This window comes from Oreochromis niloticus, linkage group LG12, assembly GCF_001858045.2.
Source record: "Oreochromis niloticus isolate F11D_XX linkage group LG12, O_niloticus_UMD_NMBU, whole genome shotgun sequence".
NCBI classification, from domain to species: domain Eukaryota; kingdom Metazoa; phylum Chordata; class Actinopteri; order Cichliformes; family Cichlidae; genus Oreochromis; species Oreochromis niloticus.
Window position 1 is genome coordinate 25,098,494 of NC_031977.2, and position 12,126 is coordinate 25,110,619.

The following is a 12,126-nucleotide window of genomic DNA, read 5'->3' on the forward strand; positions in this document are numbered from 1 at the left end:
TTGTTTCCTTATAGCAATGTTTCTCAAGTTGGAGTAGTACCCGAACGAATGTGACTGGAGTTTGTTTTAGAACTTAGATTTTATGCTATTTATGCCTTTTTTGCTGCTCTTTTTTAAAACTCGTTTTTTTAAACTGTATTTATTCTTTTTAACCTGTATTGCTTATTGCACTGTAGAGGCTGGTGAGAAACAGTATTTCGTTTCAGGCTGGGTAACACCATACGAAATGACAATAAACTTCTTCTTGAGTTTTGAGTCTTCTTGAGTATTAGTAATTCCAGCAGTAATCGTAGCAATGCATGAAGTAGTTGATTTTTTTATATTATTTTAAAAAATTATCAGAATATCTGAATACTTCCTGACAAACACAAATCAAGAACATGGATTTGTGATTGAATTCTAGCAGCAGCACCAATGAAATGACTCACATATTTGTTTGAGCCTTCCTTTCCTATGACTGATCAAAAAACAGATAGGAACAGACTGCACCCACAAAAGAGATCCATGGAGCTGCCTCCCTGCCACTGAAAATGACAAACATCTAAATTTTAAATGCAAATTATTAGGATTCACTTTGCAACAACATCATTATCTTTCTGTCACTGCATGATGATTGGCTGCCCCTTGAAAACAGAGGATTTGAATAGTGGGTGAAAGAGGTTTCTCACAGTCAGAAGTGTGTGTCTGACATAACAATTTAATGACGATAACTCCTCACTGACATATTTTTACCCGGAGAAATTCTTGGATTACTTTTTCAGTATGCTTTGGGTCATTATCATTTGCACTGGGAAGCTTTGCCCCAACAATTTTGGAGCATTTGACTGAATCTGAGCAGAAAGTACAGCCCTGTGCATTTTAGAAATCATCCTTCTACTTCTTATCAGCAGTCACATCATATATAAACACTAGTGACACAGACCTACTGTCAGCCAGACATGCCCATGCCATAACATTAACTCCATCATGCCTGACAGATGATGTGATACGGTTTTGGATCATGATGCATTTCTGTTTTTTATGCTTTTCTCATAATTCAGAAATAAGTTTATTGCAGTTTGATTTGATCAAAGATTTGATGTTTTCTAGTCTATTCTGGTCTTCTTGTTTTTGAGGTGAACCAGTGGTTTGCACTTTCCTGCCAAGTATTTACATTACCTGAATGCATCTCTTGATTGTACCCCAACCTGACAACTTCTTCACTTGGTTAGCTGCCGTTTTTTTTTTTTTTTTTTAATCCGTGGAAGTAAGTCTGTCATCGTGCACTTTAGTTATCTTCTGTGGTCTTTCAGGCCAGTGTGTGCCTCCTTTTTCATTAGAATCTACCAGACAGAAGGTTTGGCAAATCTTAAAGTTTTTGCATTGTTTCACCCAAAGAATTGCCTTCCTCACTTGAATAAACATCAGCTCATCAATTATTGAGGAGTCCACTGAAAAGCTGCAAAATGTAAATTCAACACTTGGAATCCAATAAATATTTTTTATCTGCTTTTTTTTCATGGAATAATGAAGGAATAAACCTCAGGTGCCCATCAAAATGCTTGTCAATCAATCATTAAATTGCTTTTGAGCCTCTGAAAAAGATGGACTGTGTATAAAAATGGCTGAAATTCAGTTTGTGGCTGAAACAGTTGATGCACTTTTTTTCCTTTTCTTTTTTTAAAATCTCCTTGAATTAAACCTAAAGACCTGCACTTCAATCATTCCTTGTTTGTCTGATTGAAAATCCACTGTGATGGTGTACAGGGGCAAAACTACAAGGACAAATGTGTCATTGTTGAAGAACTAACTGCATATGTGGACTTCAGAAGACACAACCACCCTGTGTAAGCCAATGGGATCCCCGCACGGAAAAAGATATATAACAATACATGTTTTTATAAATATAAAAAAAACCCTGATACAAGTATGTTAACGCTTAATATTTTGTAAATTATTTCAGGTTATTCTCAGGGTTCGCCTTACTATTCTGCTACATGGATTTCTGCAGAATTTAATCCTGTGTGATTTAAACCTTCCAGGTCTTATAGAAAACAAAAGGCCTAACCAGCTCTGTATACCGCCTACAAGATGGCACAGGCTCTCTGACACTGCAGCACTATTAAAAACTCATAGGAACAAATGAGTCGATGCAGGATACAGCATCTTTCCAACGGATCAACATGTGTACACCCACAAAGGTGCTGATGTTGCACAGAGACCGGTTGGCAGCAAAACACTCGGTGCCATTTGTGAGGCCTTGTGAAGATGATATCCACATTTCTGGACCCAAAAAAGAAAAATGCAGAAAAGCTGCGCTTTCAGAAGGGAGGGGAGCGTGAGAAAGATTTGTGTAAAATACGGTATAATCACTGCTAGGAGTCCATGGTCGATTAAAGGTCTTTTCAAAATACAGTTTTACATTCAGCTTCCTCTTGCTGTTTCCATAACAACCATGAAGGGATGGATGAATGTGCTCTATAACCTTCAGGACTAAAAACCAACAAGAAAACACACAGCAGCTGCACCTACGAATACACACACATGCATCTGCCAGCCACTTGGAAACAAATGCGCGCACACACACACACACACACACACACACACACACACACACACACACACACACACACACACACACACACACACACACACACAGACACACACTCCAGGCTGCTAAAGTCACTCTACCAAAGTCTGCAAAAGAACAAAAACACACACAGATTTAGTGGAGTGGGCAGAAAAATTCAAACAAGACTCTTGTGAGGCAGCACACAGCTTTAAAGCAGAATCCAGATTATTCTCCTTCTCCTCATTGATAATCAATCACCTCGATCAGTTCAGACAGGATATCCCATTAGACACCTACGCACCATCTCATTATCCCCAACCCACAAGTCTGCTTATGTCACTCAAGTAAAACTTTCAAGCTCTCGCTCTTGCCTGGCTCGCTTTCACACTCATAAATGCATAATATCTCTCACACACACAAAAGATGAAGCAATTCCCAGTGCTGCACCTATTATGCTTGACACAGGAGTGGGAATTGATTGAGCGTTTATCATAAGACAGATTCTCCTCAGCAACTTAGACTCTCTGACAGAGAGGCCGAGTAGTCCAATTAGAAACTGATAGGACGACAGCGGTTACATAGGAGGTGAGGAGAGGATGGATTATACAATGAGGGTGTGCTTTCCCTGTGGACCTTAATTAGCTCTTAGTTGTATTGTTTGAATCAGGGGGAGTATATTAACCCCCAACCCTGATCAAATACCTCACTAAACACCAGAGGCACACACGGTCAAACACATGCACAGCTCTGTACTAATTTATTATATATAGACCTTCACTGGCTGGTGTATAGCTCACTCCTCTAAAGCTGACGCTAACTGACCTTTGTTTAAAAGTCTTATCCATAAACAAGCATCATCTGTAATCCAAAACTAGGGTTTTCCATTTCAGCCCTAAAAATATTTGTTGTGCCTTTGAAATGGGCCCATTATACTTTTCCTTATTTTTTTGTCATATACATTATAATGTATTATAGAGGTAGATTCTCATATTAAACATAGCATCAGCTTGACTGATACAACGACACACCGAATATATCAACAGATATAAGCCGTTTGCCAAGATTTTGGCAGGTTTTTAACAACCGATAAATTCTACATTTTAAAGAGTAAAGACAAGCTGGCAGAAACACCCTTCAAGCATGTTATGAGTGCTGCTGTTACAGAGTTTGTCCACCAGAGGGCGCTTCACAGTTGGCAACAATGTTTGAAATGCCACAAATAACTTTACAGTAAAGCAGAGTGTAATAAGAGTAGTAAGTGAAATAAGTGCACCGTCTTATTATCTTTATAATGACTCATAAATAGACAAATGAACAAATGTTAGGAAAATCTGTTTATGTGGTCTAAAAGAAAAAAAAGTACTGGCCAATTTTTTGTATTGTACTGGTCTTAAGAATCTTATACCAGTTGTGCTCCATGCACCAGTAAGACCTGAGACTGATCTAAATACTTTTAGAGCAGCTTCCTTACCTGAAACTGAGCTGACATTTGTCACAAAGGCCCAGTATACGAGACAGGACAATTATTTCAAACTCTTAAAAATTGCCTTTTATTGGTTTTGTTCATTTGTTTTTTGCAAGTAAAATGCAAGCCAGTAACTAGTTTTAAAAAATTAACTGTAATGATTAAAAAAATCTGTAGCATGATTACTGCTGTAAAGGTGCAGAGACCATGTTATGCATGCAAGTTCGTTCAAAGAGCTGCTCGCACAGAAAAAAATAGAATTGTTACAAAGTCTAAGTTGATCACAGAATATTGCCACAGAACATAAAATATACTGGAGGTGTCCTTTGGTACCCCTCGGCCTCCTAGTAAATACAAGTATTGTATCAATTTGAAACTCCTATGTCACTTTGTTCTTGAGTCATCACATTCGCAAGATTTTCAGAAAATTTCACCTCACCTGACCCTGCAGGGCTCTAGAGTGCGACCAATTTTTTCAGTGGTGCGACTAAAAAAAATATTTGGTCGCACCAGTGCGACCAAATATTTTTGGGTAACAAAAAAAAATAAAAAATCTCTGCAACTCTCCGTGTGGTCAACAACAGACACACATTATGCCCCTATCGTGGACTAAACCAATCAGAGATAGTCAGGGGCGGGACCTCTCTGATTGGCCGTGGTCCAGTTGAAAATGCAGTTGGAAGAGAGAGGTGAGTAGCTTGAATAAAGCGATATCGATTCATTAATGGATTCCACACAAAGACGTAAACACAGAGCGGACCCGACGCATCAGAATCAGCTTTGTCTTTCTCGGCTTTCTCACCCCACGGCCCGCACACGGACACGCTGTCGGAGCTCAGCGATTCTGATGCGTCGGGTCCACGCTGTGTTTCTGTCTTTTTTGCGCTAGATTTTGAGCTGCAGGTTTTGTCTCTCCAACTAAAATTCGCCGAGCCAGCAGCAAAAGAAGCAGCAAACTACGCTTCACATTTGATCAATGTTGTCATGAATTCACTCTTACTTTTGCTGTTTTGCTTCCACCACGATAAAAATCACACTTCATGCACAGCTCTCTCTCTCTCTCTGTGTGTGTGTGTACTTCAAGAACAGTTTCCCGTCTCAAATCTCTGTTTTCTGCATTATTCATTCGCTTATTACCCACCAGTCTACCGTTGTTTACAGCGCTGTCGGCCGCTGTCTTTTTCTTTTCTTTTTCTTTTTTCACTTAAATGACCTCAGACAAGAAAGCCTAATTTCTGCTGTTCAATACTGAAGAAATTTAAACTTCTTAAAATTATGCAAAATTGCAGAATATTTTTAAGGTTATCTGCTATAAAACGCCAGACCAGGAAAATCTCCTTCATGTTTTTCTGTGGTTTTTTTTCTCAGTTACTTTGACACAAAGGCATCTGCTGTGATGTTCACAATTCTGATGAAGTCTCATGTGTATCAGTACTGACAAATGATCAGAATTATAATATTTCTGACTGTCTGAGGCTAAATTGAATTGAATCAGGACTTTGAGAACCGGAATCGAATGGATTATAGAAATCAGTGATGATACCCAGCCCTAGTGAGTAGCCTAGGCCTGACAGAAGTGGATGTAGCTGTGGGTAATAAGAAAAGATGAAAAGAACTATTGATAACTTTTGTGTTAAGTTAAGGACTGATCCGTCTGAAATTCACAGCCAGCTCTGACACGGTGCCATCAATCTTTGAATGCTGAAAAAACAGCAGTGTATCCAGAAAACACATTATATGCTGCAATAAATGCACTGCCCAAGTGTCCCCTGTCCCCACTGCCTTTCAGCAGCAGGCAACAGCAAACAGGTCATCAGAGGAGGCCAAGACGATGATTAAGTTTAACATTTTCTACAATATTGACAAAGCAATTTAAGTACAAGTTTGTTAGTTAATCATTTAGAAATGAATATTGTCTGCATGGACTTCCCCCCAAAGAAAGTGCACATGTAAAACTGCGGTGTTAAGCGATGCGGTTGAAAAATTTGAGTGCGCCTAACTTTTGTGCCGGTACGCCTAACTTTAGGCGTACCGGTGCACCCATGTCAAAAAGTTAGTCTAGAGCCCTGCCCTGAGGTTGAGGTCGTTAAGATTTGAACTCGTCCAAGATTTTTAGTCGATACACCTATGACAACAATTTGAAAGCCCTTTGTCGCTTTGTTCTAGAGTTATTGCATTCACAAACTTTGCTGTCCATGTTGTGCGCTTGCCTTCAGCGTTTTACAGCTGAGGGCTAATAAAATCTATGGTGCACAAGGTATCTAAAAAACAAAAATAAAACTGGTGTTCTTGAAAGCCACGTAAAGGGTTATCAAAGGGCATTAATCAAACGGCCATCTTTTTGTTTTTTGTCTTTAGTTCATGGAATGGCAACCTGTACATAAACCACCAGGTGTATCAGTTCAGGTCCTTTTGTCCATTCACCAAATCCATCACTGTGATAACTGTAAACCCAGGAAATGACAACAAAACTGTCCACTTACAGATGTAATGACCAGTCAAAATCACCTTGTTAGGCTAATGTGAAACCTAAAAACCCCAGACTGTTTTTCCCAAGGATATAATTAAGAGTGCACATGCACAGACACACAGACACATGCACACTTGCTGTCTCTGGCTCCCACTGGGTTAATACTTAAGAACATGCTTAAAGCCACAAAAAAGACAATTACACACATCTGCAAGCCATTAGGTCTAATCACATAGCGCAGCACAGGCAGAACATGGAGACTGTGTGTTGGCCTCTATTTCATTTAAACATGTAGTCAGGACTAAATATTAAACGCAGAGCTTACTGCTACTCTCCTCATAATGAGAATAATCACCAGCACAAAAAAAGGTCTCCAACAAAACCTTATTGCCGAGGGTTTCTACTATACACCACTGATGGAACAATAGACCCAGCATTGTCATACAACTGTAGTTCATCTTTTCCCCCTTACACACTTCCTCCTGTGCAGTGAGGAAAAAAATAGGATTAGAAGGGATAAGTGTGATTGTCTGGCCTATGAATAAACTTGACTGTTTCACAGACAGTGAAGGTGACACACAGTAGCTCACGTGCTTTTAGGGTAACAGTTCGATTACTTTTTTTTTTTTTGTCAACTCGTCTCCACGGTAACCTCTACTTGTTTTGTTTAATTGTACTAACAAAGCATTCAGAAGTGAAACTGTGCTCAGTCAGAGCTTTCAGGATCATTGTCCTAATCTCACTGTCAACAGAGGCAAAGCAAGAACAACCCACTCAAAGAAACACCGCCCCGTAATTGTCTTGTTGTGCGATTTTATATGGCAGACTTGGTATTACACATGTATATTTACTAACCCGCTTTAATGTGCCAGTCTATATGGTTTTTCCATCTTTAACACGTTTAGGAGGAAAACAAACGTCTATGCACTGATGTCACTGAGATACTGCTTAAAAAAAAAAAAATCAAGCTGTGTCCATTTTCCTTCTAAACTGAATCAAATGATTGCTTTTCTTCATCTCCTGCTTTTTTATTTTGTTCTTTTAGTAAGACAATAAAATCAGACTGTGACAAAGTTGAAAAGTTAGAAAATTATTTTCAGAAATATTATTTGCCTGTCTGCCATAGACTCTAGTCAGGCTCATTAGATGATTTGCAGAGTGTGAAAAAGTGTGTGAAAAGTGCCAATTTAAACTCTCTCAATAAAACAAAGACATAGGGCTGTGCGATATGACCAAAATCTCATATCCCGATATTAAGACATCTATCGTCCGATAACGATATAAATCACAAAAATGTAACATTTTCTGTAAATTCTGTGAATGTCGGGCAGCTCGACTTGCGTGAAGTGTTTCCAGCTGGGCGTCGCGTACCTGGAGTCGAGTGTTTTAACTGATGCATGAAACGATACATTTTAGACATAAGTTGTAACGGCCGCCGTTTTCTTTGTATTTATTACACAGCGTGCTGCGGGGAAAAGCCTGTTCTAACGTTTGAGTCTAAGGTTTATTTTTTAGCACCTGACGGCTCTTTTTTGCTTCTCATCCGTAAATACTCTGCATCTTTCACGTGATTCAGTTTATTTTGAAAAGTCTCAACAGGATCTTGAGCTTTATTGTGAAAGGTTTATGTGGAAAATAAACAAGCGGACACGAGGTGGTTTTACCGTCATTGTTGCTAACGACAACGCATAAAAACAAGCGCTTGTCCGTCTGTAGTGTGGTTATATTAAATATAAGAGAAAGAGAGAACTTTAGGAAATTAATATAGCCACTACAGTGACCATCAAAATAATGAAAAAATATTGCCGTAAACAGTTTATTTTGCGACACCACGAAACAAACGACAGCGTAAAATGAAACGATAGACATTTTTATATCGTCATCCGATATATATCGTTATATCGAACAGCCCTAAGACATGTTCCCAATGTTGTAATAACAGCATTTCTCTAAAGAAGTTAATAAGTATTCCTATTTCTTGACAATCTTTTCAAAACACAAAGTAACATATTAATGTTTTCCTTTAGTTCTACAGTAGTTTAGATATTATACTCTTGTCTGTAACGTCAGACTCACAAAATGTGGAAAAAACTAAGACTTTTACTTTCAGCTCCCTTTACTTAGTACTAAGTTGCCAGATTGCAGCCATCTTTAAATTGGCTCACCTTTGGATCCCAACTACACACCTGCAAAGTGACTGTGTCTTATATGACTGTGATGCATGGTTGACAAAATATGTCCACAGACAAGTTTTTGCTTGTACTCGTACCTGGTGTAAATGCCATCCAGTATGCCCACACAGGCCGCTGAGGCTGGGACGTATGAGCCCATCTGAGCCATTACACAGATAAGAGCTACCTGGCGAATGTAGGAGCTCTTACCCCCCATATTAGGCCCAGTGATTATCATTGTTCTCCTGCCATCACCCTAAAGGGAGGGAGAGAGAAGAGGATAATAGCTGTGACATAGACAGAAGGCAAATGAGAAGAGAGACAGAAAAAGATATATGCATGCTGTCCTGCACAGCTGAAGCTGTGGGTGGACTGAAAGCTTGGCTTCTCTTCCTATTGGCTTGTGCTTCTGTTACAAGATTAACCTACACCCACTCCAGCGCTGAGCTAGGAAGCATGTGTGTATGCATGTATCTGTGTGGTTTCGTGTAAGTCTATGTGCGTATTCATGTGTAAGACAAAGTCTGTGTGCCTTTGCAGTTTTGTTTCAGCACGGTCTCAGTGTGTTAGCGAGCAGGCAAATGTCTGTGTATGTTTTGGCTTGGCTTTTTTTTTTCTTCAAAGTTCTCTGAATGAGCCTGTGTATGAGAGTGTGTATGTGTGTGTGTGTGTGTGTGTGTGTGTGTGTGAGTGAGTGAGAGTGTGTGTTTACCTGTAGTTCAGTGTGGTTGGGCACATACTGGTTGTGCTCTCCCATCAGTAAATCAATAGCAGGATGCCTGCCATCCCTGATCGTAATCTGGTGCTTATTGTCACACACCTCTGGCCTAAAAACAGAACAGTCAGTTAGGCGTGTGAACACACACCCACACCCACACAGAGTGTGAAGATAAATATGTACAGAGTAAATGTTAAGCTGTACTGACAAAGATTTTGTTTAGGCAAATCTGTATAATTAAAAATAAAATTAAAAAAGTAGAATATTGTTACTTTGTAAATATATTCTACTATCTAGGATTGCAGTGGAAATCAATACAACACTTAATTATGTTCACTGTATTATTTATTTTAAAAACTATAAACAAAACAAAAATGATCATCATTTGGGAACTTGGGAAGTTCTGCTTTACCAAGAGTAAAACTGCTTCTTTTCATCATTTATTCAATAGAAAATATCCACATATCCGTGATATGTGGATATTCTTATGTTGAAAGACTGAGTGCATTTTGAGCTCAAAAACTAGAATTTTTCCTTCAGCACAAATAACTTCTTGCTGGCACTTTGCATAATTGTGCACCACTCATTGACCTCAGCTGTAAGATGTTTGCATTTCCTTGCCGGGATTTTCTTGCATCGACAAATCCTCCCAAAACACTTCAATGTGGATCAAGCCATTTTTTCCCTTCTAGAGGTAGATTAGTGTTCTTAGGGTTATTACAACACTGATATGTTCACTTCCTGTTCAACTTCAGCTCTTGGACAGATGGCCTCTCATTATCTCAAAGCACTTGGAAATTATGCATAATTCATAGCTGAATCAATGACTGCAAGCTGCAGAGTCTGAGACAGTGAAGCAAAACCAAAACATAACATTCAATCCACAGTGCATCACAGTTGGTATGGGACCATTTTCCTGAAACGTTATTAGGTCTGTGCCAAACATATCTCATGTTACAACGACCCTTTATCTTTCTTGTTTTCTTCATCTTCCATTCATTAGTTCAGAGCACTTTATTCCACAAGTCCTGTTGCTTTGCTTATATGTTGATCGTCTAATTGCAGTTTTTCTCTAATGTTATTTCTGGACAGCAAATACTTTTTCCTGGCAGATCTCCCGTGCACATTGCATTTGTCCAGCTTGTGCAGTCCCTCTCTTACACATGCACTTTGACACCAACCAGCTGCAAGAGTTAATTTCCGCTGATTACGTTTTGGGGTTCTTTTTGTATCAAACAGTCTGCTCTTTGGCTCAATTTGCTGGGGCAGCCAGTTCCACAGAAAATCGCTTGCCAGACTCATTGACAACCACATTCTTTACTCTAAATCACCTTAAAGACCTTTTTAGACCTTGGCATGTTCACACAACAAACGTTAATAGCACAATAAGGCACAGGGTGCAAGCAGTGCACTGCTCCATCTAGAAATCCAACGATTTCAAACAGAAGACACAGTATAAGACTCTACAACAGCAATGTGAAGTGCATCCTCCTATACGGTCTGAATCTGGCGCATTACCAAGAATGACATCCGAGCAATCAAGTTGTTCCAAAATGGATGTCACATATGCGACATGTTCCTTCCAAACAAATGCTCACACATGGAAAAGTAGAGTAGAACTGCCTGTATCAACATCACCCATAGAATAAAAACAAAGAATTGCTATTACAGGTTCTGAAAGGATAACACAGATTGCCCTCAGATGGACGCCATAATCTGACAGAAGAGGAAGATGTTCAGACCAAATAAAATATTGATGAGGACTAAGCTAGCAGTGCTACAAAAGATGGGTCTCTGATGGGTACATGCATAAGATGGGAGGCTGTCACAAGTTGGAGCCTTACGTCCCACATGGAAAGAGAATAACAAACCACACATGGCAGAGATTCCTGTCAAACTGACGGATGTGAGGCTGCAGACAAATTTGGGAGTGCACTAGTTTTTCCCGTGTGTCTGATGTGCTTTCTTAATTTATTTCTCATTTTCTTGGTTAATAGAGTCTCTTTCAAGTTGGATTAGAGTATTTCTTGGTTGAATGGATTAAAAAAGCCAACAATATCCACTTTAACACACAAAACGTAACATTTCCAGTCAAAGAAACTAATGACAAGTAGGACATAAAAATACAATGGAAAGAGGGCCAGAGGTAGCAGTATATGAGAAGAAGCAACCCTGAAACACAGAAATTTGTAGCACAGCATAAAGGTGTATGTGAGACTGTGTGTGTGTGTGTGTGTGTGTGTGTGAGAGAGAGAGGCAAAGAGTGAGTGAGTGGGAGAGATGTTGGAGTTCTGGCAGAGCACACTGCTGAGCGGGGTGCACACACCCACACACAACCTGTCTGAGACTATAGGACACGACACGACCCCGAACCACATACATATACAGTGTATCCCACACCTAAAAACACATGCACACAACCAATTTACATACTCAAACACATACATCAATATTTATGGTCATCGTGAGAGGACATCACCTGCAATAGTCCCCTTGTTTAGCCACCTCAGCCAATGAAAAGAGACAGTCCATGGTTGCTAGGTGACTAATAGCCCTTTTCATGGTGTGGTAGTGCTCCCCAAACTGACTGTAGAGAGAGAGAAAAAGAGATTTTGAAGTGTTCTGAGTAGACAGCACTGACGGTGTACTTGACTAAAACAGACTAATTCTGGCAGGCTGAGAGCTGTGGAGGCATACCTCTGAACCACAGACTGGCATGTTTTCAGATTTTTTTCCAGCTGAGTTTATAGT

The 12,126-nt window shown here is 39.5% G+C and overlaps 1 protein-coding gene across 3 annotated transcripts in view; it reads right to left on the reverse strand.

Moving 5' to 3' along the window:
- Positions 1 to 12,126, reverse strand: part of msh3 (mutS homolog 3 (E. coli)) — a 60,924-nt gene that overhangs the window by 21,911 nt on the left and 26,887 nt on the right. For all 3 annotated transcript variants that reach the window (XR_003213134.1, XM_005473467.4, XM_003451102.5), the window contains exons 18-20: positions 11,855 to 11,962; positions 9,370 to 9,484; positions 8,756 to 8,913 (exon numbers count right to left, since the gene is read on the reverse strand). Coding sequence is in view for 2 of the 3 variants with exons in the window: in XM_005473467.4 (XP_005473524.2) it covers positions 8,756 to 8,913; positions 9,370 to 9,484; positions 11,855 to 11,962 (381 nt within the window). In the remaining variant the exon portion in view is untranslated. The remainder of the gene's footprint in view (positions 1 to 8,755; positions 8,914 to 9,369; positions 9,485 to 11,854; positions 11,963 to 12,126) is intronic.